Source organism: Sciurus carolinensis, chromosome 2 (genome assembly GCF_902686445.1).
Source record: "Sciurus carolinensis chromosome 2, mSciCar1.2, whole genome shotgun sequence".
Classification (NCBI taxonomy): Eukaryota; Metazoa; Chordata; class Mammalia; order Rodentia; family Sciuridae; genus Sciurus; species Sciurus carolinensis.
Window position 1 is genome coordinate 110,700,533 of NC_062214.1, and position 18,519 is coordinate 110,719,051.

Consider the following 18,519-nt stretch of genomic DNA (forward strand, 5'->3'; position numbering starts at 1 on the left):
ACCTCTCTGGCTCTCGCCAGTCGCAGGACGCACGTTCCACACGGTGGAGCGAAGAGCAGTGCTTGCTTTCAGCGGCCCCGCTTGCTGCTACCCCAGAGTTAACAAATGATTGTATTTATTAAGTTCATACATCAGTACAAACGGACACGTTAAAAACAGTCCCCGCCCCGTGCGGCTGGGGAGGAGACAAGCGCCACTGCCCGAAGAAAGTATAAAAGTTATAAATAAGGGGCTTTCAAACTGGGGCGGAACAAGTATGGACGGGGGCGGCAGTTACCGGTGGTTTCAGACATGCAGAAGGGGTCGGGGCACCGACCCGGCCACAAGACCCCACCCATCCTGGGCAGGGGTTAGCAAAAGGACAGCTACCTTCTCACAAACCTTAGCAGGAATGTAGCTCTTTCCTCGTGAAGGATCTGACTGAGGATTGCTAAGAACCTGGCCCGGGTGGAGCAGGGAGTTGCAATGCCAAGCCTGAGCCTATGTGGTGGACTGTGGCTGGTGTTTGGGCACATCTGGAGTGACTTTCTAATCCTCTGGCAGGCAGCTTTCAGTGCTGCCAGGGTCCACCCCCAGCTGTGTAAGATTTTGGGGGCCAGGATTTCATTTGAGTTTGACCATGCAGGTGCTGGTGGTAAAGAAGAGTGGGGGCAAGAGAGGTTTTGGTCTGCTGAGAGCATACAGGCTGACTGAACAGAGCTGGGCAAGCTCCAGAACCCAATCTCTTTATAGCTTTTACATACAGAGCCTGCAGCCAGGTAAGCTGGTTTTTTAATGACCTGAAGCTCTGGTAAATGCTGCCCTGATTTGCCTGGGGCAGAGGGAAGCAGGAGGGCCCAGAGACACATTCTTCACCCCTACACTGCAATAACTACATCACTACTTGGTCCTACCCCATGGTCCTACTACACCCTCTCCTTCCCCTCAAGAATGGCCCCTTAAATTCCAATCTATCCCCTCACCTCTGCCACTTACTTGTCCCACCTACTTTTCTAGTGTGTCTCTTGGCCCTGGTGCATCCCTCCCCACGACCGCCAGTATCTACAGCACCCTTTATGGGTACCCAGCACTGCCTTTGAGGAGGCTCCACCTATAAGTGTCTAATGGGCCATCACATAACTAGGCTGTGGAAATTAAGAATTCAGAATTTGGATTTAGTGTGTTCCATTCCTTTTTGTGCTCCTTGATGAGTTCCACAAGTTAGGGTGGTGAAACTGAGGCAGAGTGTGAGAGGAACCCAGGCATATATCAGTCAGCCAAGAGCTCTAGCAATGAGCACCCAACTGTTTGTATGTACATGTATGTATATGTGTGATTTCATCTGTGGCCAAGGTCCTCAGAAGGTGGGCCAGTGCCCTGTAAACCATGAAGGAAATTCCACACACGCTTCTGACAGCATCACTCAGGATGCAGGGAGAACTTGGTGACCCTTGGGCCTCAGCAGCCTGCTGGGGACTTGGGCTGGGAGATAGGGAAGGATAAGGGAATAAGGAAAGGAGGATAGGGCTTCATGTTTGCCCAGCAGAGGGCTTTACTGTCCTGCAGCAATGTCCCACAGCTGGAGCCACAAGCTCTGAGAGCGAGAAAAGGGAGCACTCGGGTAGAGACAATACTAGGGCCCTCTTTGGGGCTGAATGAGAATGGAATGTGGGGACTCAGGTCCTGATGCCAACTCGAGTCTCCTCTGGCTAGGGATGCTCTGAAAGGCCAGGCAGCTCTGCCTTTCTAAATTACCAGGAATTGGGGAAAACAACTCCTGCACTGGCAGTCAGGAGAGTGTAGCTGGTGTGGGAGGGGAAGGGAAAGAGGTGAAAGTCCAAAGTTGACAAAGGGCACTGAATACCACATTACCCCCATGGAGTACCCTGTGAATGCTCCACCTCAGGGAGCTGATCCCTGAAGTAATTTCAAATGGCTTCTAAAAAGAGAGGGCAAACCCTTCCCAGTGTCCCCTAGATGGGGCAGGCTGCCCTCCTACCCCTCACAGCACCAAGACAATAAAGACTCAAGACCTACCCCTGCCATGAGCCATTGGAGGGGCTGTGGACGCCCGAGTTTCAAAGAGGTGAGGCAACAGTCAGGGAAATAAATTAATAAATAGAGGGGCTCCAGGAGTAGTAGCTGGGAAAACTGCTTCACCTCTGAGCACTGATCCCTGCTATCCACTCCAAGCATCCCCACAGGTTTTGGTGAGTGGAAGAGGGGTTGCAGTTTGGAATGGGGGAGCATTCACTTGGGCCAGGCTTCTGAAGCTCAGAGTCTGCGTTCCATGCGCCGCTCCACGGCTCGAAGCAACAGCTCCGAGTATTGCTCTAGTAGGGCCTGTGTTTGCTCAGCTCCCACAGCCCCAGGGCTCCCGCCTGGGCTGGACAATGCTGTCCCCGCCAGGGCCTCGAGCTCCTGTCGAACTGAAGAGAAGGTGTCTCTGAGGAGCTGGGTGATACGACTTTGCTCTGCTGAAGGCATCTTGCAGCCAGACACCTGCAATAAGACCCCCAGAAGTGAGTCAGGGGAACAGTGGAAGGGGGGCTTGTCATTGGATATATAAAAAGGAGGGGACCCAGCTGGTCTAGGGTACCCCAGAAGGGACTGCTTGGAAGTTCCACACTCCAAGTATTAATTATGACCTGGGAATATGAGACCCTCACAGACTAGAGGGTGACCTAGAGGAGGATCCCTTCAGATTATGGAACCATCTACATCTTGTTAGCCTCTCCTCACAACCCATGCAGGCCCCACTTTCTCTTTCAAAGCTTGGGCCCTGTTGGATTGGACTATAGCCAGATAATTTTTGGATATGAAAAGGGATGGACAACAGGCATAAACTGAGATTGTCTTGAGAAAACTAGAACATGTAGTCTTTCCATGTTCTAAGGAGTTTTCAAGCTCTTAACTAGAAATGACCAATAGGTACCGGGTTCAAGAGGTCTGGTCTAGCCTGGCCTCTAACACCCTGCCTCTTCTGTCCAGGATGTCTTTCAGTGCTCCACACTGTTAGTGGAAGAGCCTTTTTATCATTCTAGACACTCAGCTATCAAACACCTAGCCCAACTGTCATGGCTCTGTCTTCCTGCCACTTGGTGCCCAACACTTACCAAGTGGTAGAGTTGTATAGCCTGACGCACATTTCCACGGAGCTCTGCCACAAGTTGTTCACATTGCTCCAGGCTCACCACCAGTTCTGTGAGTAATAGATACAGCTCAGAAAGGTTCAGTAAACTGCCCTTTCAGACCTTCCCATTCAGGGCTACTCAGAGAGCAAGAGAGACCTTCCCCTCAGCTCTGAAACCCCCACCTACTCTCAGTCACTTCCTCCTGAAGGGCACTGAATACCACATTACCTCTCACCTCTACCCCCATGAGAGGGTCTCACTATGTTGCTCAGGCTGGTCCTGAACTCATGGGCTCAAGTGATCCTCTGCTTATACTTCACAAATAGCTGGGACTACAGGCCTGTGCCACTGTGCCTTGCTTTCCCCCTTCCCTTATAACCCCTTCTCCAATACCACACAGACAACAAGATCCAGAGGAGAGAGCCAACCCAAGCCCCAGGGTCCAGAGGTGACTGAAGGGGTATGTAGGTCGCAAGGAGATCATGAAGGTTGGCAGGAGTGTCTCACCATCAGGGGTATGACTTATAAACTGAGCCAGACAGGAGCAGACAGGATGAAGAACACCAAGGCTGGATGCACAGAAATGGAATGGACCAGGGAGTGGCCAATAGAGACAGGAGAGAGAGGACAGGGCAGGAGAAGAGAGCTGGGAGCTGTGCACACCTGAGTTCTGGCTCAGGGCTGCCCCTGGCCTGGTACATTCCATGGGATTGGGAGTCTTCTCAGGGGGTGGGGGCTGCAAGTTCTCAGGGCCTCGGAGGAAGCTGCTGACTGGCAGTTGCTGGGCACAGGGGCTGTTGGGCCCAGATTGAGCCTGGCACTCTGTCCTAGGCTTGGGAGTAGTGCCCTCACCCAAACAGGCCTGCCACTCAGATGTACTGTGAGTCTTTCCTAGGCCTGCTGGGGAGCCAGGCTGTTCTGCCTCACCAGAGGCCCAGCCCTTGGTTACAGGTGAGAATGTGGCCAGGGTAGGACGGTCAGGCAGTGGTTTGGGGATGTCCAGGACCAGGTGAGCCCGGCTGGGAAGGGCCAGTTTGCTGAGTGGCGAGATGCGAATAGAGGGAGGAACTTGAGTTTCCATCATTACGCCCAGGTTCTCTCCAACAGAGATGCTGCGGGATATCTTGGCCATAGAACTAGTGGTTGGGTTCTGGTAGAAGTCGGGCTGAGATGGACGGCCATCATCCTGGGGCAGGGAACCCAAGTCATCCTGGACCTCTGTGTCCCATGAGAGCAACGGGCCTGATGAAGGTACCTCATTTGCTGAGGAGACAAGAGATATACATAGGTCAAGTGGTAAGGAAGGAATCTCAGGTGCTACAGCTCAAGCCCTAGGAGCTGGTGTTCCCTTGCACATGCCCACTAATGGATACCCAGTGGCAGATACACCAGGCCCACTCTCCTCTAGCACACCCATGTGTTCCATACTTCCCATATTCTGGGGCTGAGCTCATCAGGCTCCTCACCCTGTGGCACCAGACTGTGCACAGACTGGGCTTTCTGGAGTCCAGCTGAGAGGCCATTGGTGATCACTCTCTTGGGAGCCCAGCTGCTGCCCAGGTTGTGACGACGACGTGGCAATAGCACAGGGGATGCCTGATGGGGGCTGGGATTGCCAGGAGAGGACTCCACCTCTGGAGGTGCTCCTGGGGGATTGGCACCACTGACTCTCTGTTGCTCACCAGACACCTGTGACACCTGGATGGGTCTCGACATCAGTGCCAGGCTTGAGGAGGATGGGGATGAGTCCCTATAGGGAGGAGATGTGGAAGAAGGCCCAGAGAAAGCTTAGTGTTTCTCCCACTAAGCAGCAGGGGGAGAAGGGGGAGATTGATTCCTGCACCAGAGAGGTATCAGGAGAAGACAGGCACAAACCAGTCCACCAGGGTCGGGGTGAGGCCAGATGTCCTAAAACTAGGAATGCAAAACACCCTTGCAGAGGGGAGACAGAAGGGCTGTGTGCTCCCAAGAAGCAGGAGCACTGGGAAGTCAGTAGAGGCAAGCTTGCGTGGGGAGAGATCTCTGTACCTGAGTGGAGGAGTCTGTGCTTGCGACAGGAATCGTGAAGAGATGCTTCGAGACTCTGTCCTCTCTGGTACCCGCACTGGGCCCCCTACCAGTCATGGAAATCATGAGTTGAGACAAAAAGACAAGACTTTGCCCCAGATTCTGCTTCCCCTAGAGGGAAACCCCAAGGCATGCCTGCCTGACCCTCCTTCTCAGCTAGTAAAGGAGAGGAAGAGGGAAGAGTAGTGACCAAATGTTGACCCTCTGACCACACCTGGAGCAGCCCCATTGGCCAGAGTCTCAAAGTGCTGTTTTAAAAACTGCTCCTGGTCTGGAGTGTGGGGGCTGCCTTCTTGCAGCTCAAAGGGGCCAGTGCCTCCATCTTCTTCCTCCTCCTCTTCGTCACCCTCGGCTGGTTCTTCAAGGTCTGAGGAGATGCCATCCACACTTAGGGGCTCTGTGCTCTCGGAGTCTGGATGTTGGGGAGGGGAGAGGCATCACACTGCACCCATCTGTCACCAGAGCCTCCTCCTCTGCTTCAGTCAAGTGGTCCCTCCCTCAGGGATGTAGCCTCACCTTCATTGGGGTGCTCAGGGCTGGAAAGGCGGCTGCTGCTGTAATCCACAGAGCAGGCACTGTCAGGGCTGTGCTTTTCTGAGCCCCTGTTACCTGGGTACACTCTTCCTAGGGTTCCTCGGGTTGGAGCCTGCACCTGGAACTCACTACCAGAAAAGAAAAGGCAGTGAGCAGAAGACAGCAGCAGCCCCACTGGATTCCTGCCTGTGAGCAGGACTAGGGAGGAGGTGGTGGTGAGGTGTCATGTCAGACAAGCCCTTAGCAGCCTGGGGGCCAGCCCTCTCCCAGTTGAAAATTGCTCAGAGGGAAGGGAAAATGGAGCTATGGCCAGGGCCGGACCCTTGCCTGGTATCCATGGTGGGGCTGTCACTGGGTTCTGGGTAGACAATACCATCTTCATTGGGTGCAGGCTCCATATCTTGGGCAAAGACCCCTTCTTCTTGTGACAACAATCGGATAAGGTGGGGGCAGGAACAGGGTTGGGAAGCCTGAAGCTGAGGGGATTTTTCACCCTGGGAATATACAAAGGAACATTATGGGAGTTACTAAGGAGAGAAGAGGGTCCTGGTGAAGATGTGGAGAGGGGTAAGGATTTGGTGTGCACCAATTCTGAGGAAGCTGAATACTTCAGCTCTGAGGACAGACACCAGACAGCCAGGCTGGTCTCTGATTGGTATTGTGAGCTTCTGGAAAACCTGTACTAGCATACCTCCATTCCCCCTTAATACCAAATCCTCCAAGGAACCTGGCCCAGGGCAAAGGCCATCTTTGCCTCTCTACCCCCACCCTTCTCTACCCACCTCCATCACTATCCATACAAGCTAGCTGGCCCTAACCTGACCTTGCAGTTCAGGTGACCTGTGTGCCACAGGAGCAGAGCAAGCACAGATGAACCAAATGCTCAGGCCCCAGATACTGGCATGAGGTATTGGCAGGAAGCTGGCTAAGGCTCCCTGGAGACCTCTAGAGATCTGGGGAAAAGCTGGCTCACCTGGCTAGCATGAGAGATTGCCGGGGCCTGCTGACCATGCTTCCCAGGACCAGATGGAGTCATGGCCAGAGAGTCCTGGCTGTGGCCCTGAGGGCTTGGGGTCAGGGTCTCCAACTGCCGCAGATCCAGCATAGAGCAAACACTCAGTTCCACACCGGGCTGAGCCCAACGCCCCCTTCTTCTGGGTCCTGAGTTGGCTATAGGAGTTGGATCCAAGAATTCCACCGTCTCATGTGCCTGGTAGGGATGGGAAGTGAAGAAGGAGTAACAACAAGAATCACATAATACCATCAATAAGCATTAAATATGTCCCTTACTACATGCCAGGAACTAGTTCATTTCATCCTCACAACAATCTTAGATACTATTATTATCTTAGGTATTATTATTATCCCCATTTTTACAGATGAGGGAATGGAAGCCCACAGGACTTTAGTGACCAGTCCAAGTCCCACACACAGTAGGTGGCCTTCAGGTGAGGCCAATGTCTAGTCTCCGCCTTCACCATGTCTCTAAAGGTTCCCTACTCTGAAGTCAGACCCAACAGAGCCCCAAAGTCTCTTCACAAAACCAAGGACAAATCAAAATCCAGGCTTGAGATGCTCAGTGTGGTCAAAGTAACACAGCAGATACCATTCTACCATCACTCTATGAAAATGCAGCCACTGACACAGGGTGACTGGCTTGAAATACCAGCATGGGCTGGGCTGCTTTGGGGCTTGCTATGAAAGTCTTAAACTTCCTTTGGCTACCCTCAAGTAGTCACTCAGTAAATGGTCCTTTTATGGCCTTTTCCCTCCAACTATTCTGCAAGTTCTATGCTTAACTCCTACTAATTGAGGTCTTTAGAACTACAGTTTCTCATTTCTACTCTTTGGATGCTGAGTTTTCCTGGACTTCAATTCTAAACATGTGGCTCAGATCCCTTTTCTATTCCCCACCTCAAGTTGCTTTCACATGGCATTTCTCCCAAGTCCCAGGCAGCTGAACAGGTGGAACAATTCCCTGAGTGCTAAATAACCTCTTCTGGCACAGAATGGAGAGACTAGGACTTTCTTCACTCCTAACCTGGGACCAGCCCAGCTGCTTGAACTTCTCCTGGTAATGCTTTCCTTGGATACATGATTGGAGCACAGGGGCAGACCCTATGTCCAAATGCCTCACAAGGCACAAAGAGCTCTGCTCCCTCCCCACCATCATTTCACCTCCTGTAACTCTTGAAGCACATTTAAACAATGGTGACTTACTCGTCTCATCTCCCAGTGTGACAGGCTTCGGGACAGGGCTGGGCTGGGGACCGAGACTAGAGAGAAATGAGAAGTCAGAGGGAGTTTCTCCTTACTACCCACCCCTGGAGTCAGGGCCCCACATCAGCCCATCTCCTGCATTGCCACAGTGATGCCCCAGTTTCCTCAGCTCATGCTACTCTCACCCTAAGGTCCCAGAAAGGATCTATCTAGCCATTACACCACCTGGTGGCTGTCTGGCCCCACAACAGACTGCTACAGACCAGGCTCTTTCTTGGTACTGGTGGCAAGGATGGGAAGAGCTGGCAGTTCTTCTTCTTCAGTCCCCTCATCTTCTCCCTCCTTGTCACTGTCTGATGAGAGAACTGGTCCAGGAGAGAGCATCACTGGGGTCTGGGGCCTGAGTCCAAGATAAGGGAGGTCATGGGGAGAGGATATTCACTGGAGGAAAAAGTCAATATGACAGTTCTCTGTGTGAGAAGCAAGGTCTTGGGAAATAGTTGCTGAATGGCAGGAGGAGCAGTGAGATCACAGCAATCCATCTGGACACCCACCCATCATTTGCCCACATTATGTTCTCACCGGTTGGGTCCAGAAGCCCTTTGGGGGGAGGTTGGTCCTTGCTGCTTGCCCCCTCGCTGACGCTGGCGCAGCTCAGCCAGACGTTGTCTCATGCTGATGGTCATCTCAGAGCTCAGGCGCCATACAAATATGCAGCTGGAGTATAGCCACAGAGTTGGGTAAGAGAGGAGCAGAGCAGGACTCAAGGTGGCAACACCATAGCCCTCCTTCCCTGTAGACTGGCAAGAAGATCCCAGCCACCCTCCATTGCCACATTAGGCCCAGTCAAGAAATTTCTATGTTCAGCCCTACTTCCCAGAGAAACATGTGAGATGAAAAGAGGGGAGGGGCAGTCTGTGGCACAGAGGAAGAATCTGGCACAGGGCAAGCTGCTTTTGCTTACCTGTCCCCTGAAACACTGATGAGATGTTTGCAATCGTTACTAAATTTCATGCCAGTAACAATCTCTGTGAAGAACAAAGAATATGGTCTATAAGTCACCCTGAATTCCCAACCACACTCTTGTCTGACCTAGCCATGGATGGTGTTTGGCTGGAGGGGAAGGTCAGTTATCTCTGTCTGGTCACAAGAAAGAAAGATTAGAGTTCCAGGTATAGAGTAGTGGGGCTAGGCTACACTTACCTGAATGGCCAAACATGGTGGCCACACACTCGCCTGAGGAGAAGTCAAAAATGGAGAGGTTCTTGTCGGAACAACTGGTGGCAATGTAGATCCCTGAGGGGTCTGTCTGCACCTAAGGAGTAGAGTCATATAGATGAAGAGTAAAGAAGAACCACTACTTCTCCACCTCGTACTGCTCTGTTCCCCTGTCCCCTGGCCCAGTGCCCATCCCACTTGGCCCTTACCTTAATAAGAGTGCCATCCTCACCCTGTGACCCTTTAAACAGCTTTTTCTGTTTCCCACTGCTGATGTTAAAGATCCTATAAAGAAACATACTTGTTCTTATAAGGAGGAGTGACAATCAAGCACAGCTGGGTGGTAGAAATGCCAGCAGTCACTTCTTGGAACTACCCCAAACACCATAGAGGCCACCATTTTTGGATAAGGCAAAGTACTCATTCTGTAGTTTCAAAGGGGATACAAAGTCCTGAACAAAAAGATAAATGTGGGAACTGAGCAGTGTAGAGTTGGATCCCTTAGAACATGAAAGAATGTGCTCTGACATTCTGAGAGGAGATGCCCACCGAATATTTCGGTCCTGGCAGCCGATGGCCGTGTACTTCCAACTGGGCTCCACGTCCATGTCATAGAGGGTTGTCTTCCGTACCACATGGTGTGTCCGTGTAAAGTGTACTCCATCTCCAGACTGCAGGGGTGGAGATGCGAGCAGTCACATACCCAAATACCTCACCAGACCCACTGAGACCTGCTTTTACCTCCCTTGATCTCCCAGTACCCTCACCTTCTGTGCAGTGCGGAAATAGATGCTCTTGTCTGCTCCACAGCTGATCATGCGCACTTGTCCATCGCTGGCTATGGAGGAAGGGGGCCTAGCTATTCCCGCCATTCCCACTACATGGGAGCAACTTTGCTTTGCCTTCCCTCCATATTTTACCCCATTCAAGCCATTCTACATGGTAAGCCAACCAATTAAAACAGAATGTTTCCCTCTAAACCCAGGTTTTCCTTTCTCCCCATCTGCAGCCCAACCTGGTTTGCTAAGGGTCCTCCAGACTGAAAGACTATATTCTACTTGTCTTCCCATCCAACCCCCAGCCTCCCAGCTGCTGTCCAACACTTATACACCACTGGCAGACCTTTCTCACAGAAGTAGGAGGTGGTGTAAGTGGCAGGATGTGTCTCAATTGCCCTGTCCCACCTGCAAATTTGACAGCAGTGATGGAAGACGAGTGCTCATCCAGTGTCTGCTGTAGGCTATACTCCCGCCCAGCATCCAGCACATGGATCAGCCGGTCACGGCTTGCTGATGCTAGCAGCTTCAGACCTAGGGTTGGAAGAACTCAATCAACCCACATGTTCCCTAAGCAGGATCTTAACTATGCCTGACAAAGAGCCCCAAGGGAATTGAACCTCATATCCATAAGCTACATCAATCATGGATCAGGGACAAAGCTGTCCTCTTCTAACCCTACAAAGATCAATGATCTAAAAGATTATCAGCCTCATGTATAAGAGCCAGGATATAAGGCTGGGGTTGTGGTTCAGTGATAGAGTGCTTGCCTAGCATGTGTGAGGCACTGGGTTGAATTCTCAGCAATGCATATAAAAAATAAAGGCCCATCAACAACTAAAAAAATATTTTAAAAAAAGAGCCAGGATAGATATAAGTGGCACTAGAAGGTCTGGAGGAACCCTATGCCATTCTGGGCTACAGAGTGAGCATCCTGCTTACCTGTATCTGGCTTAGAGTACTCCAAGCACAGGATCTCTGAGTCATGGGCCTCCACCTTTAGCATCTCAGTCAGAGACTGCAGTTCATGCACCCTGCAAAGGGGAGCACAGGAAGAAAGAGGTCATTGCCAGTTCACAGGAGGAAGGACTCATCCCCTTTCTCTGATATCTCTCCCAAACTCTTTTTTTCTTTTCAAACATTTAAGCCTAGAGAAAAGTTCAAAAAGAGTACAGAGGTTTCTTATTTCCCTTCCTTAGTTTTCACTAATGTTAACTTCTTATATACTACAATGATAAGAACCAGAAAATTGGGCTGGGGAGATAACTCAGCTGGTAGAGTGCTTGCCTTGCAAGAACAAGGCCCTGAGTTTGATCCCCAGTACCGCAAAAAAAAAAAAAAAAAAAAAAAAAAAGAACCAGAAAATTATAGTACAATACTATTTACTAAAAACCCTTTTTCTATTTGTACAGAGATAACATACTATATTAAGTATGTAACTTCTTATCTATACTTGATATAGAAACCATTTAAGTATTCCCTAGATAATGAAAAAGAAAACAAAAATAAAAACCTTACTCAAATTTCACCATTTTTCCATAAGTCCTTTTACTTGATCCAGGAACCTATCCAGAGTCATCTAGTTGTTAAATATCATCTAGTTGTTACTTCTTAACCTCTATAGTCTGTAATAGTTTTTTCAGTCTTTCCTTACCTTTCATGTCCCTGACACTTCTGAAAAATATTGATCAATTACTCTGTCGTATGTATCTCAGTTTAAGTCTGTCTGGTGTTTTCTCATGAATGAATTGAGTTTATGTAATTTTGGTAAGAATACCACAGAAACAATGTTATATATTTAGAACATCAAATTATGGGCTTCCTCATGTTGATGTTTGGATATTAACTATGATCACTTGATTAAGATGGTTTCTGTTGGTTTTTCTCATGGTAAAGTTATTATCTTTCCTTTTCAAGTAATAAATACCTTGTTCCTCAAGTTTTTTGAGACAACCCTCCTAAAGCTCTGTTCTTGGGGCCCTAACTACCCCAGCCTACACCACAGGTCAGTACCCACACTGGACCTGGTATTACCTAAGTGTGCCCATGCGGTCTCCTGAAGCTAGATGCTGTCCGTTGGGGCTGATACACACAGAGCGGATGCCCACACGTGGATCCATCAAGGACCCATCAGCTTTGTCTCCTCCAGGCATCTCAGTGTCCAGCAGAGCCTGAGTGTTCCCATCCACATAGATTATCTTAATGAGATCCTAGTAGAACAGGTCAGAAGATGTGGATAAGGCAAACTTGACACAGTATAGTTGAGAGGGGAAAGAAATGCTGGGCAATATAAACCTTGACTCATACAGCCCAGCCAAGTAAGAGCTGGAAAATCAAGGTCTGTGGGCCCAGTTGTTGAGAATGATATGTGAAGGCTGTGGGCACCAGGGTACTAAGTATAGAGTGGAGGCCCCAGGGCCTCAGGCTCACATTACTGAGGATGTTTCGGTGCAGGGTGGAGCCATGTACTCCTGAGCTCTCTGTGTTCCACAGGCGGATGGTATTGTCTGAGGAACAGGTTATAAAGGAACTGGGGGGCAGGCAGGCCTGGTTACTGTCCTTCACCTCAGGGTAGACCTGGAGGAACAGAGGGAAAAAGTCAGACCTCCATTTAGGAAGCAATCTTGTCTGCCCAAGGAAATGGAAGGGAATGAAATCAAAAACAGAATGCTGGCTATGACTTAGATGGGTGCCTCACATAGAGTAAGCAAGCTGTAACTGTTATATACTCTATATAATTTTAAAGATATTTTTTAGTTGTAGATGGACACAACACCCTTATTTATTTATTTGTTTGTTTGTTTGTTTATTTTTAAGTGGTGCTGGGGCTCCAAACCAGTGCTTCACATGTGTCAGGCAAGCACTCTACCATTAAGCCACAACCCCAGCCCCATACTCTATATAATTACTAAGGGAAAGTCCATTAATCAAGCACTTACTATGCACCAGGCACTCCTTTATGTCTCCCACTTAAATATTTCCATTTTATTCTTACAAAAATTAGATGAATCAGGCATATCATTTTACAGCTGAGGAAACTGAGGTTGGTTAAGTTTAATAATTTGTTCAAGATCACTGATCCCAGGATGAGGTAAAACCAAGGACAGACAGGGGCACATTGGAAAAAGCCTAGAATACATAGCAGTAAAATTCAAGCTCAATCCCAGGATCCATAATAGGGATGTCACTGGAGAAATAGGGGGGCAATAGGAACATAAGATTATACTTAGGGTTCCCCACTTTCTGTCCTCACAATGACATCCCAGCAAACCAGGCCAGCCCACATACCTCCACACTCCAGACGCAGGAGGAATGATACAGAGCTGAATACACCTTGCCCACTTTCTTAGGGTCCCTCACATCCCAAACATAGATGCTGTGGTCATTGTACACACAAGACAGCCACTGATTAGTTGGATCGAAGGTCAATGCAATGGTGTCTGGATACTTAGCATTTGCCCCTCCAGAAAAGAGGCGACTGTTGGGGAGAGGACAAAGCAAACTGGTGAGACCAAAGGGAATGAAGAGAAGTCAACTCACAAAGAAAGGGGCAGGGCACGGGTGTCCTCTGTAGACTTGCAAGTTTGGAGGTAGTTGCTTGAGAAGAAAGTAGCCTCTTATAACCATCAATTGAGAGCTAACCAGTACTAGCTACTGGGCCACAGTGCTCTCTTGATGAACAAAATAAAGTTCACAGAATGTCAAAGCCAGACAAGGTGATTCTGTAGCCATGATAGGGCAAAACAAAATGAGACTGTTCTGTAATCATTTCTGCACACAGATAAAAACAAGATCACCATCCAAGCCTCAAAAATGCTCAAAAATGATCAAACATAACCCTTTCCTGTCTAACATGATTGTTGGTCACTTCTTTACCATATGACAGCTTTATCCCATACTTTCCCTTCTAATTCTTAGATAAAAAGCATCAAGAGGGCTGGTTGTAAAATTTCCCCCAGGAATTGTTTCCTGATAGCATCCAACCAGAAAAAAACTTCAATCTCTTGAACTATTTCTAAAATAATGTAATGCAACCCCAAATCCTATAATAAGTCACTCTAAACATCCACCTACTGGGATACTCCCTGGTCCTCCATTGTGTGTGGTCTCATTGGTTTTAAAAGCATCAATAAAGCCAAATTAATTTGTCTACAGAGGTGCTCCTGGTAATCTTTTGGCATAAATATACTCTTCACTTATTCTCTGAAGCACTGACAAGGAAGGTTGAACACACAGTATGGCAATGAATGGAGGCAAGGGCCCACATATCTCACCTGGCCTCAGTGATGCTGGCAATGTCTGTCCCCAAGGCATGGGGTCTAGGCAGAGTGCTGAGGAAGTGTAGGTTAGAGGGGTTGAAAAGACGCACGGTACCATCAGCACAACCACAGAAGATGTAGTCTTGGCTCACAGAGATGCAGTGGGCCACTGTGGTCTGTGGGCAGAGGGACTCAGGTCAATAAGGGCCACCTGCCCATTCAATCTTCTCCCCAACCCCTCAGTAACAGTCACCTGTCAAGAGGAGAGACAAGTCAAGGTGGGGGCAAGAGAACAGCAGCTCAGCTGCTGTTCTGAGCCCTTCAGCTGTCATCCAGTGATGCCCTCCCTCCAGCAGCAGGTGGCCAGAGAGTCCACTGCATTGTGCAGTTGGGGGATGGAGATCAGGGACCCTTCTAAGGTACCAGAGGTTTTGGCAAAGAGGATAAAGTAGCCAGGTGTAGTGGCGCACACCTATAATTCTAGAAGCTCTGGAGGCTGAGGCAGGAGGATCTCAAGTTCAAAGTCAGCCTCAGCAACTTAGTGAGAACCTGTCTCAAAATAAAAATTAAAAGGTCTGGGGCTATAGCTCAATGGTTGAGCACCCCTTGGTTCAATCCCCAGTACCAAAAAAAAAAAAAGGATAAAGTAGGAAAAGCCCAGCAAAGAGAAACAGCCTGAGAAATAGAGGAAGTATAGGCAGCACTTACTGTGAAGCTGTCTGTGTTCTGAGCAGAAGAGGAAAGCAAGGGAGAAAGAGAGAAAGAGAGCAAGACGAGGCAGTTACACAGATCACCAGGGGCTGGCACTGGGCCAAGCTCTTGCACCCCAGCTTTTCTTCTCCTGGAGTCCCCTTCTGCACGCATGAAGGCCTGTGACCTGGGGTCTGGAGCCCCTGACACAGTTCTCCCAATTTTAGCCATTACCTTCCCCAGTACAGAGGTACTTACCCTCAGCTCCACCCACTTGTCCAAAAGCCTGCGATCACTGAACTCACACAGCAGGCCTGAGGATGTGATGCAGAAGGTGCTGTCGGCTTTCTTTCCTCGGCCACAGGCGACATCAGTAAACAGGTTGTTCCGCAGCTCCCCCAACAACCCTGAGCGACCCAGCAAGGGCACAGTGGCATTCACCTGTAGAGACATGCCACCATTAGCCATCCATCCACCCCAAAATCTGCCCCTGGAAAAGAGGCCCTAGGAGAGGGGAAGTGGCAAGGCCCATTGTTCTTTGAGACTACTGTTCAACCCAGATAGCATGTGGCTCATTCAAAATTTCTGTGTGATGGCTGAGCAAGGAGAATAGGACCAAGTGGAACAGTCTCCTGGAGGGTGCTAAGCCTTAGCATCTCACCTTTGAGGTCTTGCTGTCATCGAGGTACCAGAATTTGATGTGCCGGTTGCCCGCAGTGACAAAGTAGCTGCAATCTTCAGAGAAGGACACAGCTGTCACACGACTAGACACCTTGTTGGAGGCTACCACAATGTTTTTCTGGTGGGAAAGTCAAAGGAAGAATCAAGGATTTGCCTCTCTGGACTCAGAAAGAGACTCAGAATAGAAGTTAGAAAAAAAATTCTACTTGGAAAAAAAATGTTTCTTTCCAAGATCTGCTGGAAAAAGGTGTGGGAGAAAATTCCCTTCTAGAGGAATTGAAAAGATAAATTTCCTTTGGGGGTCACTGAAGGCAAAAAGCAAGTCCTTTCAATATGGTTGAAACACAGTTGCTGTTTACTGCTTCAGATAATTTTCAAGGATGAGAATGAGATCAGCAAGGTGGATTGAAGCAGTTCAGGACAGCAGCTTCCTGATTCCACAACTGACACTTCAACCCCCAAAAAGCTGCCAGGCCATCCCACCTACCACTCACCTTCCAGGCCCAAACGTTGACAATCATATCATGCTGGTAGCCCACGGAGACAATGTACTTGGCACTAGGGGAGAAGGCCACACAAGCCACACCATACTTATGCTCTTGTAGCTCTGCCACTTGGCTATGCTCAGCCACATCCCAAACCCGCACGGCAGGCATGTGCCCACTCTGCAGGGAGGCAAGAACTGTAAGTGAGGACCTTAGACAGATACAAAGCCTCCCTTAGTCTTTCAGGGTGGGGGCCTTCACCTCCTTAGCTACTGGGCACCATCTCTAATGGTCTCCTGGCCAAAAGTCAAGAGCAGGGTGCTATTCAGGACAAAGGTATAGAGGAGACATGACACATATTTGAGGATGTCAGTGATTATCAGGGAGGCAGTGGTTCCAGATTTTATTCAGTATATTCAGGTAGAGGCCCAGACCTCTGTATCTGGCCAAAGTTCCTTGAATGATTCTGATGAGCAGATAGCTTTCTGCCCACCACTCATGTTTATTTCTACCCTTCCTAGAAGAGACTGAGAGGGAAGAGGTATTCTGCATGTGCCCAGCAGGGGGCCTCCAGGGATAAGGAATATTTTATAGGTCAGTGGTTTTCTGTATGCTTCCCTAATCACCCACATCAGCATTATCTGGGAACTTGTTAGAAAAGTCATTTGGGGATTTCCAGACCTGTAGAATCAGACAACTCTAAGGGCAAGCCCAGCAACATGCACTTTATCAAGCCTTCCAGGTGATTCTGATGTATACCAATGCTTAAGAACTACTTGTTTAAGATATAGAAAAAAACAGGATTTAGCATCAGTTCAGGAAGACAAAGTGACAGCAGCCCTAAGTGGACACAGGATTGTGGTTTCTACTGAGGGCAGGCCACCCACACTCTTGATAGTACTGTTGCTTCTCTCCTTCACTCACCTCTCCAGTGACCAAGTACTTGCCATCTGGGGAGAAGGCAAGGGCTGTGATAGTTTTCCTGCAAGAAATGGGGCGGATTCAGAGGGGCAGTGGCAATATGCCCTCCTATCCCTGCCAGGGTCTCTTCCAAGGCACAATTAGGAGACTCCAATGGCATGGCACTGCCCTATCTGCTCTGGCCCCAACCAAGTCCCAGTCCCCAGAGCCCCAGTGTCCTCTCATGCTGCCAGGAGGAAGAAGTTTTCCCTGAAGCCAGGTCCACCTACCTGGAACTGTTGAGGATGTGATGCTGTTTGTGTTTCCGGGGATTGAAAAGCACAACCACACACCTGAGGAGATGAGTGAGACATGAGGCTCAGCACCAAACCATAACTCTCCCAGAAACCCCCAGGCCACCTGGGACTTCTGGTTACCCAACAGAGGGAGCTGGATTGTTCAAGCTCAGAGAGGTTCCAATGCTTTCTCTTAGAAACCTGTTCTTGCTTCCTTTCCCCACCCAAGAGGGACTTACTGTCTTTGTAGCCCCAGAGGATGAAAAAGCTCCCTTGGACATCTATACCCACCAAGTTCCCAAGTACCAACTCAATTGCTGGCCATAGCCCCAAAGGAGAGCAGGGACACAGGACTTCCCAGAGCCCTTGCAAATACCTGAGGAAGGGGATGAAGGAAGGAAGAATCAGTGTGATTTAGGCAAACCAGGTCTCAGGTATATAGTCCGTTCCCAGGCTTAGAGCCTGCTCATAGCCATTTGTGCCCTAAGGAGGGTAAAGCCTCTTTCATGTGCAGACATATGTATACTTTGCAGGAACTGGCCTTCATAACCTCTACATATTGTACGAGGAAGGGCATGGGAGGCCTCTAGGGGATCAAACTGCAGGAAGGCCTGGTAAGACAGAGATAGGAGACAGAGATAGCTTAAGAAGGCCTGAAAAAACCTTACAGGCCACAAAGCTCCCAACTCTATGTCACATAATCCCTGGGAAGGGCCTCCTGACTGCTACAAGGAGACAAGCAGGGACTCTGCCCACCTTGCAGAGAAGGGCAGGGACAACCTCTCCAGCCAGGTGATGAGACTGCTGAACAGGATTAGGTCTAGACTACCCAGAGGCATCTCCAGGGAGGGAAGCCGGCTGGCAGGCATCAGAAGCAAGAAGCCAGAAGCCAGTAACCAGGCAGTGTCTTGTTAGCAGGCTCTGGCCTGTTCCCCACCTACCTCACCTATTCATTAGCAGTGGAACTAGCTGACAAGAGCAAGGCTGGAAGCTGCTCCACCAGGGAGGGGAAGGAGAAGACAGTGAGCAGATAGCTACTTCCCCTAGTCCTAAACTTCTGTTAGAGGGAAGCCTACTGTAGTCCCCATGTCTAAACCCCACTGCTGCTAGAAACTAGAAGTGGAAGAGATACAAGCTGCTAGTGAGAGCCTAGCACCTTAAGCTCAAGAAAACAATTCATTTTGTAAATCCCCAGGTACTCTTCTCTGGAGACACTGAGAACTGAGACCTCTAATGTGACCAAACATGCCCAGAACTTCCAGACTGACCAATAGCTTTGG

General features: G+C 49.4%; 1 protein-coding gene across 6 annotated transcripts in view; it reads right to left on the minus strand.

The window, feature by feature from the left end:
- Positions 1 to 100: 100 nt before the first annotated feature.
- The window catches only part of Mapkbp1 (mitogen-activated protein kinase binding protein 1), a 51,698-nt gene continuing 33,279 nt past the window's right edge, over positions 101 to 18,519 (minus strand). For 3 of the 6 annotated variants that reach the window (XM_047539566.1, XM_047539567.1, XM_047539570.1), the window contains 29 exons: positions 17,234 to 17,296; positions 16,968 to 17,025; positions 16,053 to 16,223; positions 15,539 to 15,676; positions 15,136 to 15,318; positions 14,896 to 14,913; positions 14,203 to 14,363; positions 13,217 to 13,406; positions 12,359 to 12,505; positions 11,963 to 12,138; positions 10,871 to 10,962; positions 10,337 to 10,462; positions 9,920 to 9,990; positions 9,702 to 9,823; positions 9,362 to 9,437; positions 9,138 to 9,249; positions 8,899 to 8,962; positions 8,517 to 8,651; positions 8,198 to 8,334; positions 7,935 to 7,990; positions 6,688 to 6,924; positions 6,042 to 6,208; positions 5,697 to 5,842; positions 5,395 to 5,592; positions 5,142 to 5,226; positions 4,580 to 4,863; positions 3,777 to 4,376; positions 3,096 to 3,181; positions 101 to 2,481 (listed from right to left, as the gene is read on the minus strand). In XM_047539566.1, coding sequence (XP_047395522.1) covers positions 2,254 to 2,481; positions 3,096 to 3,181; positions 3,777 to 4,376; positions 4,580 to 4,863; positions 5,142 to 5,226; positions 5,395 to 5,592; positions 5,697 to 5,842; positions 6,042 to 6,208; positions 6,688 to 6,924; positions 7,935 to 7,990; positions 8,198 to 8,334; positions 8,517 to 8,651; positions 8,899 to 8,962; positions 9,138 to 9,249; positions 9,362 to 9,437; positions 9,702 to 9,823; positions 9,920 to 9,990; positions 10,337 to 10,462; positions 10,871 to 10,962; positions 11,963 to 12,138; positions 12,359 to 12,505; positions 13,217 to 13,406; positions 14,203 to 14,363; positions 14,896 to 14,913; positions 15,136 to 15,318; positions 15,539 to 15,676; positions 16,053 to 16,223; positions 16,968 to 17,025; positions 17,234 to 17,296 — 4,327 coding nt within the window. In that variant the 3' untranslated portion in view covers positions 101 to 2,253. The remainder of the gene's footprint in view (positions 2,482 to 3,095; positions 3,182 to 3,776; positions 4,377 to 4,579; positions 4,864 to 5,141; positions 5,227 to 5,394; positions 5,593 to 5,696; positions 5,843 to 6,041; positions 6,209 to 6,687; positions 6,925 to 7,934; positions 7,991 to 8,197; positions 8,335 to 8,516; positions 8,652 to 8,898; positions 8,963 to 9,137; positions 9,250 to 9,361; positions 9,438 to 9,701; positions 9,824 to 9,919; positions 9,991 to 10,336; positions 10,463 to 10,870; positions 10,963 to 11,962; positions 12,139 to 12,358; positions 12,506 to 13,216; positions 13,407 to 14,202; positions 14,364 to 14,895; positions 14,914 to 15,135; positions 15,319 to 15,538; positions 15,677 to 16,052; positions 16,224 to 16,967; positions 17,026 to 17,233; positions 17,297 to 18,519) is intronic. The other 3 variants (XM_047539569.1, XM_047539571.1, XM_047539568.1) reach the window with 3 other exon arrangements.